Below are 18561 nucleotides of genomic sequence, written 5' to 3'. Positions count from 1 at the left end.
AGGCGTCGGGCTCTTGGGTTGGTCTTTTGTTAACTGTGTTATTGGAAGAGGAACTTGATTGCCCTTAACACTTTAAATTTCGTTTTCAGTCTCTAAAGAGACCTATTTGCTTGTCAGCTCCTGGGTTTAGACTTTCTACCCAGCATTGTTAAAAGCGTTTATTTCTAACTTTTAAAAATATACAGTTTGCCATATTGCCACCATCTTGTTCATGGCATTCAGTTGACTTTCATTTTAAAGCCAATGCGACAGGCTTCCTTTCCACGTGATGTGGCCATCAGTTCTACTGTGAGTGAATTTCTGTTTTAGAGAGCATTCATCCTGTATTTCCTGTCTCCCCCTGCCCACCGCACCCAGTCTGTTTGCTGGTTTCTGGAAGTTACACCCGATATTCTGGTTTGCTCATTTGAATGGACTCCTCTCCACCCACCTGCCCAGACACGGCCTGAAAGCCTCCCCCTCAGGTCACCCTCTCAGCTTTCACCGTTTGGCCTGGTGTTCCAGCCCCACCGCTGCAGCTTACACAGCGTGGGGCTCTCCCAGCTCCCCCGTTGATCCCTCACAATTGCACGGAACCAGCCTGAGGTGCTGCGCAGGGGCGGACGGGCGCCGTCGCCGTCGATGGAGCGCGCTGCGTGCTGCCGGGCGCGTGCGGGCCGCGGTCCTCCGCCCGCTGGCTTTCTGCCAGCCCCATCACTTGTGCAGAGAAGGGTGTTGCGAATCTCCAGGTGTGTGAGTCTATTTCTCCCCTGAATTCTGTCAAGCTTTGCTTCAGAAGCACACGTGCGCCTGCTGATGGGGAATCTCTGCCCCCTCCTTTCGCGTCAGGTCTGTGACTATCTTTATTGTCAGGAGCAACCGGGCCTCACGTTTCATCGCCAGTTAGAACTCCTGCCTCCTAGTGGGAGGCGCAGAATGACTGGCACGGGGGGACCAACTCTCAGCCATGTGGCTGCTCCCCCGTGACGGCCTCCCTTCCTGGACGAGCTCCGCGTCTGACGACGCGCTTCCCTTCCCAGCGGCCGCGTCTCCACGTCTTGGTGCTGCACTTCCTGCAGCTGAGTGCGTCCTGCGCCAGCTCTGGGGTCCTGCGGGGGACTGGAGTGTCCCACCCCCACTTACCGTTTCTTTATGCCCCTTCTCGGTGCCTGTTCTTTCATCAACAGGTTTTCTCTTCACCTCTGTCTTATACTGTGTACCAACCTTTCGGGTGACTCATTTCTAGATGTTCTGTCGTTTCTTTAGTAGGGTCGTCTGGGTGGGATGGACGCTGTGGGGGTGGGGGTCAGTGCGGGAGGACGGTGTGGCCGCGGAGCAGAGCGACCTGAAGATGCTGGAGACAGACACGGGAAGGAGGCGGAGCGATGCCCGCGGAGGCGAGGCCAGGAAGGGACGTCCGGCGGCCCTGAGCCGGCCGGAGCACACAGGTGCTGTCGCTCCACGGCGCCGTGCTGGCTCGTCTCTGTGAGGCTCACAGTCGGGGTGCCGGGGCGGCCCTGGGCCCCTGCTGCCCCACCCCGGCTAAACGTGCACTTGGGGTCCGAGAGTGAATCAGGGCCGGGGCGGCCCTGGGCCCCTGCTGCCCCAGCCCGGCTAAACGTGCACTTGGGGTCCGAGAGTGAATCAGGGCCCCGCGCAGCCGCGTGCTTTTATTTTGTTCACATTGGTTAAATACAGCTTTTCTGATTTTTATGCCTAAGAACATACTTCCTGTGCCTCTGAGAAAAGACGGGTGGGGAATGCGTCCAGTGCAAGAAGAGCCCGTGCCCGTGCAGAGACCGGCTCTGATTGTCCTTCTGGCCATGCAGGCGGCGCCCGGGACAGTGAGTCTCCGGCTTGGCAGGGGCACCTCTGGCCCATTTGTCTGCGGGATGAAGCGGCGGCCGGCGCGCCTGTGGAGATTGATTGCGGCCGCCCCGCTCTCAGTAGGGGATGTCGTTCTGATAGTACTGGATCATGTCATAGGTCCGGCTCCTGCAGGCAGAGGGCAAGGGGCGCTGTGAGGGGCTGACCCCTCTGAGCTGCCCCAGAGGCTCAGGGCCCAACCGCGGACCTCTGCCCCGCCAGCGCCTTGCCCGCTGGGACCTGTGCTCCCTTCCTGGCAGCCCCCCAGTTCTGCCCCGTCTCCTCGCTCGTGGGCGCCTAACGAGGGCTCGGGCGGATGTCTTTCCTCAGCTGGCTGCCTCCTGTCCTAGGAGCTGAGTCCAGGCCGGGGGTCCGCCTAGCACACAGCAGAGCCATCACAGCCCCATGCTGCCCGCCAGACCCCTCCCACCGGGCCGAGCCCCTCCCTCTCTCTGCACCCTGGTCACCAAAAGCACGTGGCACCCCCAGGCCGCACTCCCCCTGGACCTTGGGGGGCCCAGTGGGGCCAGTCCTCTGTCCCCAGGGTGTGGGCCTGGGGGCTCTGCACCTCCTGCAGCCTGGCCTCCCGTGGGTCACCCCGTTGTTCAACCTGGAAACCTCCAGGCCACCTCCGACTGTCACAGCCCCGGGAATCTGTCCCCCAGAATGTCACTGAGGCCAAGCCCCTCCGGTCACAGCCCCCACAGCACCTGAAGCCCCTCACCCACCCCGCCAGGCCGGGCATCTCAGGGCAGTGCATCTGGTCACCTGGCCCAGGCGAGGCCCCACCCAGGGCCCCCTGAACACCAGCGGGGGGACACGCGAGGGGAGTGCAGGACTGGGGGCTTGCCTGTTGCTAAGGAAGCAGCTCTGAATGACCTTCAGGATGAAGTTCGCCGCCTCTCGCTCCGTCATGTTGGGGCTGAACCTGTGCCTGTGGGGGAAGGGCCACGTTAGGGCTGCCACTCTCCACGCGTGGATGTGGCCTGGTCTCCTGTGGGGCCGTGGTTCCCAGCTGGCCTCAAGGGTTTGGGCCCCTTGCCAGCAGCTCCCAACTGTGGGACTGGCAGCTGGGGTAGGATGGGCAGGGGGCTTGGCCTGGATGTGCCCTGAGAAACAAGGGGTGACAGGCACATCCCCTCCATGGCCACAGAAGACGGGGCACCTCGTACACGGCAGGCCTGGGGACAGCGCCTCACCCAGGAGCCCATCCAGTCTGGGCGTCCCAGGGGATCACCTGGCCTGGGTGACAGGCCCTGTCTCAGGGGACCGCCACCCCGCTGTCTGCCCAGGACCTACTTGAGGAGCTTGATTGTCTGGCCACGGAAGCAGGGCAGGCCCGTGTCCAGCATGAGGGTGACCAGAGAGACGACAGCGTCCATGTAGGGCCTGGGGAGAGGCAAGGAGGGAGGTGAGCAGAGTCCAGCCTGGGCGTGGCCCCTGCCCGCGTGGCTGCACACTCTGGGTGCCACCACACTGCTCTGCGGCTTAGCCATGTGGCGTCGGAAACCACGGGCTCTGGCTTGGGAAGAAAGGACTTGCCACTTGGAGGGACCAGAGGCAAGGCCAAGCCTGGGAGGTGCAGACGTGGGGGCACCAATGCCCAGAGTGAGGTGCTCCAGCAGAGATGGCAGATGTGACAGGAGCCAGGCCTCAGGGGCCTCCTGCACACGCCCCTCCAAACCCCAAACCTGCCCCCCAACCCCCGCCAAGACCTGAGATGGCCCGAGGGGAGGGGAGCCTGGATGTGTGGGCCCACCGGGGCCCCACCCTCCCTCATTTGGACCGCGAGGCTCACCGCACGGCCAGGTAGCCACGCACACACATCTCCATGAACCACTTGAAGGGCGTGGCCTCCATCTTGCCCCCCATGATCATCACCATCTCGTCTGTCAGCTTGATGTCCGGCTCCCAGCCGAGGTTGCCGCCCGGGGAGCTTTCGAACATGAAGCCAAAATCTGCAAAACCCCGAAAAGCCACAGTCAGCTGCAGGCTGGGGTGGAGGAGGAGAGCCCCGCCCCCAATGTGGATGACATGAGGGAAAGTCCCGCCCCCTGCTGCCCCCTACCCATGTGGATGACTTGAGGGAGAGCCCCGCCCCTACCCCACCCCGCCCACCGATGTGGATGAGGTGGCCCTTCTTGTCCAGCATGATGTTGCCGTTGTGCCGGTCCTTGATCTGCAGCAGGAACAGCAGGAGGCTGTAGGCAGCCATGCTGCGGATGAAGTTGTAGCGTGCCTGCGGGGGAGATGGGCTCAGGGCCTGCTCAGCAGCCGGGGGGGGGGGGCGCAGAGTGGTCCCCTCCCACCCCAGGAGTCGGCCTTCTTGAGGCCCACCCAAGGATTCTGCGGTCACAAGGAAGGTCATGGCCACCCGGGGCGGACCCAGACGGGAGGACTCAGGACGCTGGGCGCCCACCTGCTGGAAGGCCAGCGTGGACTCGTCTCCGTACTGGCGTGTGAAGTAGTCATACATGCCGAAGTCGGTCTGGCGGCCCAGCTGGTCCCGGGAGGTGCAGTCGGGGATGCACTCGATGACCCCACACTAGGGAGGAAGGGCCAGGCTGCAGGCACGCGGCGGGCTGAGGGGCAGGCCGAGGGGCGGCCGGGCTTCTGCTCTGGACACTTACCCCGGGGGCGGTAGCCACCACCCGGTACGGGAAGACGAAGAGGTCCAGGCCTACTAGCTGGAAGATGTTTTTGAAGAGGTCAATGATCTGCAGGGCCAGCATGTCCTGGGAGGCAGAGACACAGGGTGGTGGTGGGCAGCCACAGGGAAGCAAAGGTCCCCGTTTCTGTGCAAGGCTGGGAAGCATGCCGGGACCGGTAGAGAGCACCCCGGTGGGCCCGCGCCACCCCCCTGCCTGGGGGGGGGTGCTACCTGCCGGCAGTCGTCCCCCACTTTGAAGATGGCCGCCTGCCAGGAGATCTTCTGGCCGTCGGCCTCCTGCGCGCTGCCCTCCTCCTCGGAATCTGAGCGGCACCGCAGGCCTGAAGGGGAGAGGCTGCCTGTCAGTGGGGGCAGAGGCCCTGTGAGGGTCTGGGGACGTCTTGCTCACATGCCTGAAGGAACCCCGAGAACCTTAGGGATCATGCCTGCAAAGCCTGAGGGGGGCTGATGAGGGCCTGGCAGACACCGGGGTCAGGCCGGCTTGTTTCCTGATAACAGCTGAAGACAGAGCCCGTCTCACTGGAGCGAGGACCAGGGGGGCACTGTTAGGGTTGGGCCCGAAGGGGTGCCCAGCAGGAGCCGGGGCCACCTGGCTGGTGTCCCCCCAAACCCACACCGCCAGAACTGTGGCATGTAACCACACGTGGTGACTGGTGGAGTCAGCGTGGCCCTGACCAGTGGTCGTGCCTTCCCAGAGACGAGGAGGGGGGACTCCGGCTGAGGTAGAGGCCGCGCTGATGCGTCCACGGCCGAGGACCAGCCAGGCCCTGTGCTGGGAGGAGGCGCAGGATCCTGCCCGGAGGGAGCGGGGCCTCCCGACACCCTGAGCTCAGCACCAGGAGAGCCGACTCCTGCCGCAGAAGCCGGCCTGCCCGTGGGCGCTCGCACGGTGGCCAAGCAGGCCCGCCCTCCCAGGAACCTTGTCACTGCACATGTGCCCGCTCCCCAGACGAGGGGCCACACTGAGCCGTCACCGACCGTTCACGGGGACCCCAGACTACACGGGACGTGGCACTGACCTTCCTTCTCAAGCTCACTAACCCCGCAACGTTTCACCTTGAACTTGGCCAGATATGGGGCCTTGGCGGCGCTAGAAGACAACAGAGATGGGCGTGAGTGACCGGGAGGGGGCATGAGTCAAGAGGAGGGGTCCTGCGAGGGGCAGCCGGGGGTGCACCTCTGCATGGGCGTTCCAGACTTGTAGTCGATGTCCAGCACGATGGCCTCGGGGTTGCTGGGCAGGTAGCAGCCTGCAAGGGATGGAAGGACGTCAGGGGCCTGGGCGTGACGCAGGAAGACACGCTGCCGTCCAGCACGCAGGCCCATCCCCAGACAGACAGGCTGGCACTGAGGTCTGGAGGCCCGCCCTCCCTGGCTGTTTCTCTGGGTCTGTCCTGATGCCCACACGGCCCCCACCACCCTCACAGACACGTCTCCAAGGGGACTCCTGAACCCTCAGCTTCCTGGGTGCCCCCCCACAGGACACACAGGAGCCCTGGCCCCGCCTGCCTGACCCCCAGCTCAGCCTGTCTGCGTGGATCAGGGTCCGGGGCTGCAGTTCCAGAGCCCCCAGGTGGGGTCCCGATGGAGGCGCTGGCCCCGGGAGCACATGGCCCCCTGCCTCCTCCCTCACCAGCCCAGCCTCGCTCACAAGGCCCAGCTCTGCTCTGGTCTGCAGCTGGCTGGCTCCCCAGGGCCTCGGGGATGTGGCCCAGCAGCAGGAGTCCTCTCAGAGGCTGGGCGGGGCTCAGCACGGTCGGGAGAGGCCCCCCTGGGGCTGGTGCCCACTGCAGAGCAGGCCTGGGCACGTGGGCAGGGCCAGAGTGTGAAGAGTGAGCGTGTGCGGCAGTGAAGAACCGAGAGCTGTGCAGTGACGTCCGGGCTCTGTCCTGCCCAACCCGGAGCACCGGAGAGGGGCACGGCCCTCATCCCACGGGCCCGGCACACTGGGGACGCCCCTTTCCCACGCCCACTGCCTCTGCTACACTGGAGCTCGGGAACCTTCTAGAACCACAGCTGCCTGGGACAGGGCTTGGCCTTCAGAAAACAGCTGGAGCCAGGAGGCCCACGAGTGACCGTTGGCCGGGGCAGGTTCTGGAGAGGGGTGCCAGGCACCCAGGGCCCGCACGTCCCCTTCCCACCAGGCTCCCCCTCCGCTCACCAGGCTGCACCTTCACTTCAGAGAGAGCCGACAGGCAGGCCTTCTTCCTCTCGTCACCTTTGGGGTAGGGCCTGGGGACCAGGACACAGACGCTGGCTTTCACGCTTCTGGGGCAGGCCCGCCTCTCTGAGGGCCCCTGCCCTGGGTGGCCTCTGGCAGCCCCCAGACCTCTGTGCCCCAAGATGAGGGGCTGAGGTGGAATTGCGCCCTCAGTGCAGAGGGCAGCCCAGGGAGCCCACCCTGACAGCTAGGCAAGGACAGGGTGACCGGGCAGGAGCCGGAGCGCTGGGGACAGAGGGGGCCAGGCTCCTCCCCCGGGCTCAGCCAGTGTCCATGACCCCAGGGCCCATCCTGCGCAAACGCGGGGCCAGGGCGTCCGAGGTCGGTGTCCGCTCCGTGTGAACATGGACCACGGAGGTGAGTCGAGACAGGGGTCTGGCTCCCTAACACTGCTGGGCCCCTCGGAGCCTCCAGAGCAGTGGCCTCAGACCTGAAGCGAAACTAACACATGCTTTCGGTGCACCTGGGGGCCCGCGGGAGCCCCGGACAGGCAGGCAGACTCCCATCCGGCTGCTCCTTGGCGGGGGCCATGTGCACACTGCCTCCGGGGCAGCTTGCCCGTGTGGGGCCTGGAGAAGGTGCGCTTACTTGATGATGGCTGAAACGTTGGTGATCTTGTTGAAGAAGTCGAACTCCCGCTGGTAGAAGTCCTTGGCTGGGCCGGAGAGGGAGCCCGTGATCTCCTCCACCAGCTGCTCCAGGAGCTCGCCGATGTCGGCTGTGGAGATGCTGCGGCTGAGCCCAGGCCCCGGGCCCTCTCTGTGGACCCTGCCCCGAAGACGTGTGGGGCGGCCGCCCGGGGAGCTGGAGGACGGAGCCGCGGGGCTGGGGGCCGAGGCGGGGGCGGAGGGGACGACCCGGGCAGGGGGAAGGGCAGGGCCCCACGGGGGCCGGCACTCACGGTCCTTCTGGTGGCCCTCTTCGTCCACGTAGATGTTGGTCTTCATGTTCCAGATGAACTGATGCGCCAGCAGCTGGGACTGGGAGGCGGCCCACAGGATGTACTCCCGCACGTAGCCCATCTACAGCGGTGAGGCTGCGGTCAGCCCGGCCCGGCCCCCGGCGAGGCCCCGTGCACCCGAGCAGCCGCGAGCCGGGTGTGAGCAGCTGTCCGGGGCCGTGGGGCCGGCAGTCAGCCTGCTGGCCGACCACGGGGTCTGCACTCACGCAGGCACGGGCAGCCTCATCCGCGCTCCCCTGGACTCTAGACCACCTCTGCTGCTGTCAGCGTGAGGTGTGGGCAGGCGGGTCCCAGAAAACCCTACAGGCTGGTGGTTGAGTGTCGTGGCCCCCGCCCACCTGTGACCTCTCCTCCTCCCGCGTCAGGCCCAGCTCAGGGCGAGTCCCCACTCTAGGTTACGAAGGTGCTCGCCTTTCTGGAAGACTCCTGGGGGCGGCCTCTCCTTTCCCGCAGACATCTCTGCCCCCATCTACCGCTCCCCCCACTATCTGGTGAAGTATTCCCTGGACAGATGTCCTTGACTTGGTGGTGGGCTTCCCAAATAGGTCAGACTTCAAAAAACCCAACCCTAACCCAGCAAACAGAGCGGAGGCTGACCCATGAACATGCGATCTCCAGTGCAGGGCCTGGGGCTCGGCAGGGACAGGGTGGTCTGGGGGCCCGGCCCGGGGCGGGGGGCCGTGTGGGGCGGGGCCGGGGCACTCACTGCTGCCTGCAGCTGCAGGCTCGGGGAGGCACGGGGCCCGGCGGGGGCAGTGAGGGCTCCCGGCCGTGGTCACCCCATGGGTGCTGTCTGTCCAGGCCCCTTCGGGGCACGCCTATGTTCATGGCTGAATTGCCCTGTCCCCCACCCACATGCTGAAGCCCTGCTCTTGCTGAAGGCCCTCACTGTGTGTGAAGATGGCTGGAGATGGGCCTTTGAAGAGCTGGTGACATTACAGGAGATCAGTGGGGCCTCATCTGAGCTGACTCGTGTCCTCAGAAGAGATCGGGGCAGAGAAGTGGGATGACCACGTGAGGACACAGGGCAGTGACTCCGTCTCCTGGCGAGGAGAGGGGCCTCGGGGGAGCCAGTCCCCCCACCTGGACACCGGACATCCAGCTTCCAGGCGTGTTCAGGTTCTGAACCCGTGAACTCCTCCAGGCTGGCCCCAGCTCACTAGCGCACCTGGCCTCTCTTCCCAGGAGACAGAGAGCTGGGCGTGGGAATCAGGGCCTGCCGAGACCTCCTTCCAGAAGATAGGTCCCGGGCTGGGCTACCCACCCTGAGGAAGTGGCAGTGATGCTTCCAGAAGCCGCTCACCCTGCACAGCGGGACTGGGCCTCAGGCGCTGGACGGCCGCGTGGTGGGGTGAGAGTTGGGGCCCAGGTCCTGGCTCCGTGCCCCGCCCGCCCGGCCCTCGGGGCTGGGGAGCACGCGCGGGCGCAGACTCACCTTGTCATACCTGAGCGCCTGCACAATCTGGGGGATGTAGAACAGGATGGCGTCCTGTGGGGGGGTACAGCCGTGACTCCAGGGCGGTGGTCCCAGGAGCCCACCCAGCCCGCACCAGCCTCATCATAAACCAGGCTGCCCCGCGGCGTGCCCTGAGTGCCCCCCACCCCGCGGCCGGGCGGCCCCGAGGCCCACCCAAAAGACGGGCTCACCGGCGGGAAGGACCGCAGGACCTTGACGCCGTACTGCGCGGTGAGGGGGTGCGGCGGGTACATGCTGGAGAAGTAGGACAGGCCCGTGGGCGGGTCCGCGGGCGCCCAGCACAGCACGTGGCTGAGCTCGGGCGCGTCGGCGTCGATCGTGTGCCAGGTGACCAGGAACTGGGGGGGGGAGGGGGGGGGCGGTCACAGGGTGTGCTGAGCAGCATTCCAGCAAAGCCGACGCGTGCTGCCACCCGCACACCTCAGCCAGGGCGAAGCACATTCACCCCGCTGAGCTCAGGGTGCTGGCCGCGTTCCTCCAGGCGGCCCCGGAGGTGGCTCAGAGTCCGTGCCTTCCTGCCCTGGCCGCCCCCCGCCGCCCCCCTACCTTGATGGCTTCTGGGATGTCACTAACGGCTCCCGGGTCCAAGCGCACCAGACGCGTCACCTCGTTGCCAATGGCTTCCGTGTTTTTGAACCTGCAGGCGCAGGGAGTGTGGGTGGCACAGACGGAGGACAGCGCCGGGGAGCCTGGGACTGAGGGCCAGGCCCGGCGCCCAGCAGCGTCTGAGCACCCTGGCTTCTGGCGGGTTCACTGCGACCAGCGGTGACCCGGACAGAGGGCCTGGAGCAGGAAGGCTCTGCCCTTCCCCTTTCAAGGACCACACCTCCCTTGGCGAGGCCCCAAGCAGCCCGTGGGCCAGAGGGCACCGCGGCGGGTGGGAGGAGGGGGCGAGTGGCCAGGCCGCGGTCCTGCCCCGCGTGGACCTGGCGCCTGTGGAGGAAGCACCGAGCAGGCAGTGTGGGCTCACGGGGTGGCAGGGGTCTGCAGGGACTCGGCCCCCTCCGCTCCTGCCGGTCAGAGCCGCCGGGAGAGCTCACAACCCAGGCGCTGCAGCCCGCGGACGCCCCCGGGAGTTACCAGCTGCTCCCTTTCCTCGTCAACCAAGATGGGCCTGGGGGCCCCATTACCACCTCGGGATGCGGGGTGCTGGGCCCCAGCGGGACAGAACCCACCCTGCACGGCGCGTAGGAGACACCCCCGACGGCCCAGGTGGTGACGCCCCCGCCCTGCCCCGCCGCTGCAGTGGCCGTGGGCGCGGCCTGGAGCGCACCTGGCTGGCAGCTGCACGGCCAGGTGGGGCGAGATGCTCCAGGCGAGGTTCACGTTGTCCTTCCACTGCTTCTCGCTCAGGCTGATGTACTTGGACCTCCAGTTGGCCACGCTGCTCTCCCCTGCCTGGTCCAGCTCCAGTTCCGGGGCCGACAGCGGGTTATACCAGGTGATGAGGCGCTCGATCTCGGTGGCCTGGGGGACAGACAGGGACACGGCTGTGCCCGTGTGTGTCCCCAGCAGCCCCCCACCCCCGCTCGGGCCTAGCGGGCGGCCTCACCAGCAGTGACAGCAGCAGGGTCCGGCGCTTCATGTAGTACTTGTGCAGCTGCGAGCCCCGGTTGGTTTTCTTGGACATGCCTGGGGCGGGGGATAGACACAGGGTGTCCCTCAGAGACGCTCCACCACCCCAAGGACCCGAGGGGCCCAGGTGAAAAGCCTCACCGACCTGACTTCTTGGAGATAGTGGACATGCCACTGGACAGTGGGTACGTGTTGATCCAGCCCTGCGTGGCCTGCTGGCGAGAGCCGACCGCGATGTCCAGGTTGCTCCGGGTGTCCTGGTTGTCTGCGGGCAGACACAGCATTCTAGAACGAGGCAGCCACGGGGGAGGAGACGGGGGAGATGGCTTCACAGGGAGCCAGGCACCCGGGAACTCCGGCAGACCGCTGCAGCAGAAGCTTCCCACAGCAGGCGGTGCTCCCCGAGTGCCACCCGCAGTGGCCATGGGGCACCTGCCCCCCAGTTGTGCTCCCGCACAGGGGGCCCAGGGCAGACGTGGGGCCGCTGGCCCTGCTCCGGGGGAGCCAGGAGCCACCGGGACACTCGCTGTGGGTGCTGTCCCCTGTCCTGGCAGACAGGCCGCCTGCATGGGTCTGCTGCAGAGACCCTGGGGCCCTAGCTGCTGCAGGCAAGGGCCTGACCGCGGGGACGCTCCCACGACACTTATGTTAGAGTCGCTCCCGAAAGGACTGCCCGGCTGGGTGACGATGGACCGTGCCTCGCCCCTTCTGGCCCACCAGCCTCAGCCCAGGGTGGACTGACAGGCGTGCGGGACACCTGTGAACAGCCTGGCGCTGGGAACCTACGCCGAGGGCGTCTGCCTGGCCCGGGGGCCCTACCCCCACTCCTGGCCCAGAGCACAGTGGGGGAGTGGAGAGTGGGCCGGCATACCTGGGGGAACAAGCTGGCTGGCGGTCAGGTACTTCTTGTCCGAGAACATGGCGGTCCAGAACTTGATCATCACACTGATGTCCTCACGTAGCCGCTTCTCCCCCTGGGTCGGGAACCTTGGGGGGCAGCTGCAGATGGGGGGGGACCGGGGTGAGAGCCAGGTGCGCGGCGGGGGGACCCGGCCCGGGGCAGGGGCGGCGGGCACCTGAAGTAGTCGAAGGCGGTGGAGTAGATCTTCTCGCGGAGCACGTTGCGGATGGTGGCGTTGGGCAGCACGTCCGCGTGCAGCAGGGACAGGCCGAGGGTCAGCAGCCTGTGAGGGGGCCGGCTCAGTGCTCCACCTCCAGCTGCCCCAGCTCGGGGCCCGCCTGCAGGCAGCAGCTCCCCCCTCCACCCCCCGGGCCCCCGGCTCTCACCTGAAGCGGGGCCCGATGGCCGCCACGTGCCGGTTCATGCTGCCCGCAGCGCCCCCGATGCTAAGCGACAGGGAGCGCTGCAGCAGGCTGCAGAAGATCTCCACCTGGTCGGAGCTGCAGTACTTGGCGATCTCGAACCGCTGCACCAGGAACTGTAGGGGGCGGGGGACCTGCTGCCTGTGGGGCCCGCCAGAGGGCAGGTGGGGTCTGCAAGGCAGGGGGAGGGTGTCTGGGGGAGAGGGGGTCCAGTACCGCCCCCTCCCAGAGGGGCATCTTCAACCAGGAGCCTCGGGGCAGCCCCAACCCGGGGGAAGAGTGGGGGGAGCCTGGGGGGCACGTACGTCAATCCAGATGTAGTGAGGGGTCACCTCAGGGGCACACGGCTTGGGTTGACTGGCTTCTGATGCAGCCAGCGGGTCTGCTTCCTTTATCTCCGCAGAAAACAGGCCGAACTTCTGCTCCACCGTCATCTGCCAGGCCCCCGCCATCTCCCGCATGAACTGAAAGAACGTGGCCATCAGCGCCTCTATGAGGCACAGAAAGGGGCCGGCTGCGTTTTCTCGTCGGTTTTCAATTATAAAAGGAACATATGCTCGTTGGAAACTTAGAAAACTGAGGAAGTATGAAGAAAAATAAAACCACCAAGGTCCTGTGATGACCCCACCCCTGGACTTCTTTCACCACACGCCCCTCCAGGACCACAGCTGGGCGCATGTCCCGCTTTGCTGCGCCCACCTGTGACCGCACCACCTGTTCAGGGCCTCCAGAACCCAGTGCCACTTCCACCCAACAGACCCGCGACAACACCTTCATGTTGTTGTCTTCATGCCCAAAACCAGGCCTGGGAAGAGCTGTGGGGGCCGAGTGGAGCCTGAGTCCCCACCACCAAGGCATGGGGTTTGGAGGGCAGCAACTCCTTCCAAATGCAAAGAGACAGACGAAAACAGTAGAATGGGAAAGACTAGAGATCTCTTCAGGAAAATCAGAGATACCAAAGGAACATTTCAAACAAAGATGGGGTCGATAAAGGACAGAAATGGTACGGACGTAACAGAAGCAGAAGATTCTAAGAAGAGGTGGCAAGAATACACAGAACTGTACAAGAAAGATCTTCACGACCCAGATAATCACGATGGTGTGATCACTCACCTAGAACCAGACATCCTGGAATGTGAAGTCAAGAGGCCCTTAGGAAGTATCATTACGAACAAAGCTAGTGTAGAGGTGATGGAATTCCAGTTGAGCTATTTCAAATCCTGAAAGATGATGCTGTGAAAGTGCTGCACTCAATATGTCAGCAAATTTGGAAAACTCAGCAGTGGCCACAGGACTGGAAAAGGTCAGTTTTCATTCCAATTCCAAGAAGGGCAATGCCAAAGAATGCTCAAACTACCGCACAATTACACTCATCTCACACGCTAGTAAAGTAATGCTCAAATTTCTCAAAGCCAGGCTTCAGCAATATGTGAACCGAAAACTTCCAGATGTTCAAGTTGGATTCAGAAAAGGCAGAGGAACCAGAGATCAAATCGCCAACATCTGCTGGATCATCAAGAAAGCAAGAGAATTCCAGAAACACATCTACTTCTGCTTCATTGACAATGCCAAAGCCTTTGTGTGGATCACAACAAACTGGAAGATTCTTAAAGAGATGGGAATACCAGACCACCTGACCTGCCTCCTGAGAAACCTGTATGCAGGTCAAGAAGCAACAGTTAGAACCGGACATGGAGCAATGGAGGGTTCCAAACTTGGGAAGGAGTGCGTCAGGGCTGCATGCTGGCATCCTGCTTACTTATGTGCAGATGCATCATGGGAAACGCCAGGCTGGAGGAAGCACACGCTGGGATCAAGGCTGCTGGGAGAAATACCAATGACCTCAGAGGGCAGATGACACCATCCTGATGGCAGAAGGTAAAGAGGAACTAAAGAGCCTCCTGATGAAAGTGAAAGAGGAGAGTGAAAAAGCTGGCTTAAAATTCAACATTCAAAAAACTAAAATCATGGCATCTGGTCCCATCACGTCATGGCAAATAGATGGGGAAACAGTGGAAACAGTGACAGACTTTCTTTTCTTGGGCTCCCAAATCACCGCAGATGGTGACAGCAGCCATGAATTAAAAGATGCTTACTACGTGGAAGACAATCTATGACCAACCTAGACAGCATATTAAAAAGCAGAGACATTACTTTGCCGACAAAGGTCCGCCAAGTCAAAGCTTATGGTTTTTCCAGTGGTCATGTATGGATGTGAGAGTTGGACTATAAAGAAAGCTGAGCGCCGAAGAATTGATGCTTTTGAACTGTGGTGTTGGAGAAGACTCTTGAGAGTCCCTTGGACAGCAAGGAGATCCAACCAGTCCATCCTAATGGAAATCAGTCCTGAATATTCATTGGAGGGACTGATGCTGAAGCTAAAGCTCCAATACTCTGGCCACCTGATGTGAAGAGCTGACTCATTGGAAAAGACCCTGATGCTGGGAAAGATTGAGGGCAGGAGAAGGGGACGACAGAGGATGAGATGGATACCATCACCAACTCAATGGAAATGAGTTTGAACAAACCCCGGGAGTTGGTGATGGACAGGGAGACCTGCTGTGCTGCAGTCCATGGGCTCACAAAGAACTGGACATGACGGAACAAGTGAACTGAAGTGACTCCTTTCAGGGCAGGGAGGTGGTCCGATTCTGAAGATGCCTTAGAGGTAAAAGGTCGACCTGACAGCATCCACTAAGGCTCGCCATGCAGCGAGGCTTCTTTCTTGGCATTTACAGACAGGGACAGTGAGGCCAGGCTGGGTCCGTGCACTTGAACCAGGGGCCAGAATTCCCTCCCACCTCAGTGGCACTAAGACCCAGATCCCTGTGCCGCATGAGGCCAACAAGGCTGCTCGCGATTTATCTTCCCACGAACCCAAAAAAGATGGCAGGAAGCCGGCAGGACTCGCCTCTGAGTTAGGGCCGCAGCTGATCTGTCTGTTCTCCTTCATGCCCATATGTAACAGCACACGCTGCCCAGTAACAGAAAGGTCCAGAAACTGAAGACAGAGAAATAAAGGGAATGGGCCCCGCTCTGGGGAGGCGTGGCTGGATCTGGCCCGCAGGTCCCTGCGGAGGCGAGGCGGGCACCAGGGTGACAGCCGACCTTCAGCCCTGAACCAGCAGCAAGGGCCAGAGGACAGGAACCAGTGTGGGGCCGGTGGGCTGTCGAGGGTGGTGGGCAGAGCGCGCCAGGAGCCGCTCCCCAGATGGTGTTTCCCTGGCAAGCCCGAGGCCAGCATGAGGTCTGGCTCAAGTGGCGGATCGTCCTGCCAAGGCCAAGACCTCAAGCCAGCCTAGCGACTGGTGACGGCAGGAGGCAGGCTGGAGTCTCACAGACCCCAAATGAAAAGCAAAGTGCTTGGCAGAGAAACCCTTCCTTAAGCCCTCTCCTAATTTTGGAGAAAAATAAGAGAGTGAGTGTGGGTGTAAACCGGGAGAGCCCACCCTCCTCTGCCGAGCCTCCACCCTCGGGGTGTGGCCTTCGCTTCGGCCACTGGACACAAGATGGACCCCCCCGCCCGGCCCCGTGGCCCCCATTGCTCTCCCACAAACAGTGCCAGGCCGACAGTCACAGACTTGAACACAGACGACCCTGACGCTAGAACTGACCGAGCAGGCAAGAACTGTCAAGTAATCATTACAAATATGTTCAAAGACGCACAGGAAAAGATAGAAGAGGTAAACAGAGATTTGTCAGCAAAGAAATACAAAGCATAAAAAAGAAATAGGAACCCTAGGTCTGAGAATTATAATATCTGAAATAAAACTTAACACTAAAAATGGTTTAACGACAGAATGCGTAAGGCAGGAGAACGTCCAGGGAAACTGGATGGAGCCCAGCTGAAGCGGGCCAGAGTGTGAGAGAGTGCAGTGGCCCACGAGAGTGCCGAGGTCCGTGGGCACGGCCACCGTCTGAGGCCTGAAGCGAGCACCCCCAGAGCCCGAGTGAGGAGACGGGCAAAACGGGGTAAAAAATATACTGCATGAAACAGCAGCCTGAAATTTTCCCAGTGTGATTAAAAGTCTGAAATCTCTAAATTTAGTAAGTTCAAGAAGTCCCAGCATAAAATACACAGGACATCACACCCAGGCACGTAAGACTCAAGTTATTAAAAAATCTGGGCTCCTAAACAACACGGCTGCCAACTCAGGACCGCAGACCTGGCAAAAGCTGCCACCACGCGGGATGAAGGTGCATGTTCCCACCCGCCGCCCGCAGCCCAGGAAGTGCGGGAGAGGACCGCGGACCTGGGCTCACAGGAACATGTGAGGAGCGGATGCGGTCTGGACAGACCCGCCGGCTTAGGAAAAGGCCTGACAACACACAGCACGGTTGCAAGGCGTGTGTCCCGCACAGCAGGGACACAGATGGAGACAAGCCACGCACGAGCCCCGATGGCAGGGGATGCAGCCGTGACCGCAGAGCCCCCTCCCCACAGGGACAAGAGCCGCGTGAGATGGACAGGTGGGCACAGGGCGCGGGGCCCATGCCGTCACCGTGGGCACGCAGTCAGAACCTGCAGTGGGCCCTGAAGATGGCACAGCCAGCAGGCCAGAGATAGCCCAGCCCCGGCCGACCTCCCTCCTGGGGTCAGGGCCAGTGACCCCTCACCTCAGCCAGGACCGTGCCCCCGACCGGGAACACCCCAGCTGCATCCTTGGAAGTTACCCAGCTAACTCCCTCAGGAGCAAGGAAAACAGAACCCCCTTCTGACCACACATCTCAGCTAAATAAACGCAGGAAGTACTAGGCACATCCCATGTTACCATGGAAACTAACGGGAATCTTGGAAACACAAATCTGTTTTCAGATGTTATGTGACCCTCCTCTCCTTGGGTCACCTCCAGCAGGAAGTCCAGAAACACAGACATAGGGGGCTGCCCTCCTGGGCAGCTGAGACCCAGCTGCTGGGGATAAACACATGCGCCCTCGTGGCTCAGACAGTGAAGAGTCTGCTTGCAGTGTGGGAGACCCGGGTTAGATCCCTGGGTCGGAAAGATCCCCTGGAGAAGGAAATGGCACCCCACTCCAGTGCTCTTGCCTGGGGAGTCCCATGGGTCGCAGAGTCAGACACGACTCAGTTCAGTTCAGTTGCTCAGTTGTGTCCGATTCTTTGTGGCCCCATGAATCGCAGCACGCCAGGGCTCCCTGTCCATCGCCAACTCCCGGAGTTTACTCAAACTCAAGTCCATCGAGTTGGTGATGCCATCCAGCCATCTAATCCTCTGTCGTCCCCTTCTCCTGCTGCCCCCAATCCCTCCCAGCATCAGAGTCTTTTCCAGTGAGTCACCTCCTCGCATGAAGTGGCCAAAGTATTGGAGTTTCAGCTTCAGCATCAGTCCTTCCAATGAACACCCAGGACTGATCTCCCCTAGGATGGACTGGTTGGATCTCCTTGCTGTCCAAGGGACTCTCAAGAGTCTTCTCCAACACCACATCTCAAAAGCATCAATTCTTCGGTGCTAAGCTTTCTTTATAGTCCAACTCTCACATCCATACATGACCATTGGAAAAACCATAGCCTTGACTAGACGGACCTTTGTTGGCAAAGTAATGTCTTTGCTTTTTAATATGCTATCTAGGTCGGTCATAACTTTCCTTCCAAGGAGTGTCTTTTAATTTCATGGCTGCAGTCACCATATGCAGTGATTTTGGAGCCCAAAAAAATAGTCTGACACTGTTTCCACTGTTTCCCCATCTATTTGCCATGACGTGATGGGACCAGATGCCATGATCTTAGTTTTCTGAGTGTTGAGCTTTAAGCCAACTTTTTCACTCTCCTCTTTCACTTTCATCAAGAGGCTTTTTAGTTCCTCTTCACTTTCTGCCATAACGGTGGTGTCTTCTGCATATCTGAGGTTATTGATATTTCTCCCGGCAATCTTGATTCCAGCTTGTGCTTCTTCCAGCCCGTGCTTCTTCCAGCCCAGCATTTCTCATGATGTACTCTACATATAAGTTAAATAAGCAGGGTGACAATATACAGCCTTGACGTACTCCTTTCCCAATTTGGACCCAGTCTGTTGTTCCATGTCCCATTCTAACCTTTGCTTCCTGACCTGCATACAGGTTTCTCAAGAGGCAGGTCAGGTGGTCTGGTATTCCCATTTCTTTCAGAATTTCCCACAGTTTATTGTGATCCACACAGTCAAAGGCTTTGGCATAGTCAATGAAGCAGAAATAGATGTTTCTCTGGAACTCTCTTGCTTTTTCGATGATCCAGTGGATGTTGGCAATTTGATCTCTGGTTCCTCCGCCTTTTCCAAAACCAGCTTGAACATCTGGAAGTTCACGGTTCACGTATTGCTGAAGCCTAGCTTGGAGAATTTTGAGCATTACTTTACTAGCGTGTGAGATGAGTGCAATAGTGCGGTAATTTGAGTGTTCTTTGGCATTCCCCTTCTTTGGGATTGGAATGAAAACTGACCTTTTCCAGTCCTGTGGCCACTGCTGAGTTTTCCAAATTTGCTGGCATATTGAGT

The 18561-nt window shown here is 61.3% G+C and overlaps 1 protein-coding gene and 1 long non-coding RNA gene across 2 annotated transcripts in view; one reads left to right on the top strand and one right to left on the bottom strand.

Annotated features, from left to right (window-relative positions):
* The first annotated feature begins 1416 nt into the window (after positions 1 to 1416).
* LOC122455216 lies at positions 1417 to 1699 on the top strand. Its single transcript, XR_006273614.1, has 2 exons — positions 1417 to 1482; positions 1556 to 1699. It is a non-coding gene; the product is annotated as an uncharacterized LOC122455216 (long non-coding RNA).
* Positions 1624 to 18561, bottom strand: part of PI4KA (phosphatidylinositol 4-kinase alpha) — a 61849-nt gene continuing 44911 nt past the window's right edge. The window contains exons 33-55 of the mRNA XM_043490140.1: positions 12379 to 12537; positions 12038 to 12189; positions 11827 to 11934; positions 11622 to 11749; positions 10896 to 11015; positions 10728 to 10807; positions 10449 to 10642; positions 9722 to 9812; positions 9346 to 9513; positions 9134 to 9187; positions 7639 to 7759; positions 7326 to 7455; positions 6678 to 6748; positions 5694 to 5766; positions 5536 to 5606; positions 4727 to 4836; positions 4476 to 4580; positions 4265 to 4390; positions 3964 to 4084; positions 3644 to 3803; positions 3145 to 3234; positions 2696 to 2779; positions 1624 to 1974 (exon numbers count right to left, since the gene is read on the bottom strand). Of these exons, the coding sequence (XP_043346075.1) occupies positions 1923 to 1974; positions 2696 to 2779; positions 3145 to 3234; positions 3644 to 3803; positions 3964 to 4084; positions 4265 to 4390; positions 4476 to 4580; positions 4727 to 4836; positions 5536 to 5606; positions 5694 to 5766; positions 6678 to 6748; positions 7326 to 7455; positions 7639 to 7759; positions 9134 to 9187; positions 9346 to 9513; positions 9722 to 9812; positions 10449 to 10642; positions 10728 to 10807; positions 10896 to 11015; positions 11622 to 11749; positions 11827 to 11934; positions 12038 to 12189; positions 12379 to 12537 (2568 nt within the window). The 3' untranslated portion in view covers positions 1624 to 1922. The remainder of the gene's footprint in view (positions 1975 to 2695; positions 2780 to 3144; positions 3235 to 3643; positions 3804 to 3963; positions 4085 to 4264; positions 4391 to 4475; positions 4581 to 4726; positions 4837 to 5535; positions 5607 to 5693; positions 5767 to 6677; positions 6749 to 7325; positions 7456 to 7638; positions 7760 to 9133; positions 9188 to 9345; positions 9514 to 9721; positions 9813 to 10448; positions 10643 to 10727; positions 10808 to 10895; positions 11016 to 11621; positions 11750 to 11826; positions 11935 to 12037; positions 12190 to 12378; positions 12538 to 18561) is intronic.

This window comes from Cervus canadensis, chromosome 1 (genome assembly GCF_019320065.1).
Source record: "Cervus canadensis isolate Bull #8, Minnesota chromosome 1, ASM1932006v1, whole genome shotgun sequence".
Taxonomy (NCBI): domain Eukaryota; kingdom Metazoa; phylum Chordata; class Mammalia; order Artiodactyla; family Cervidae; genus Cervus; species Cervus canadensis.
The sequence above is the reverse complement of the archived record's forward strand: the minus strand, read 5'-3'. Positions and strand labels throughout refer to the sequence as shown.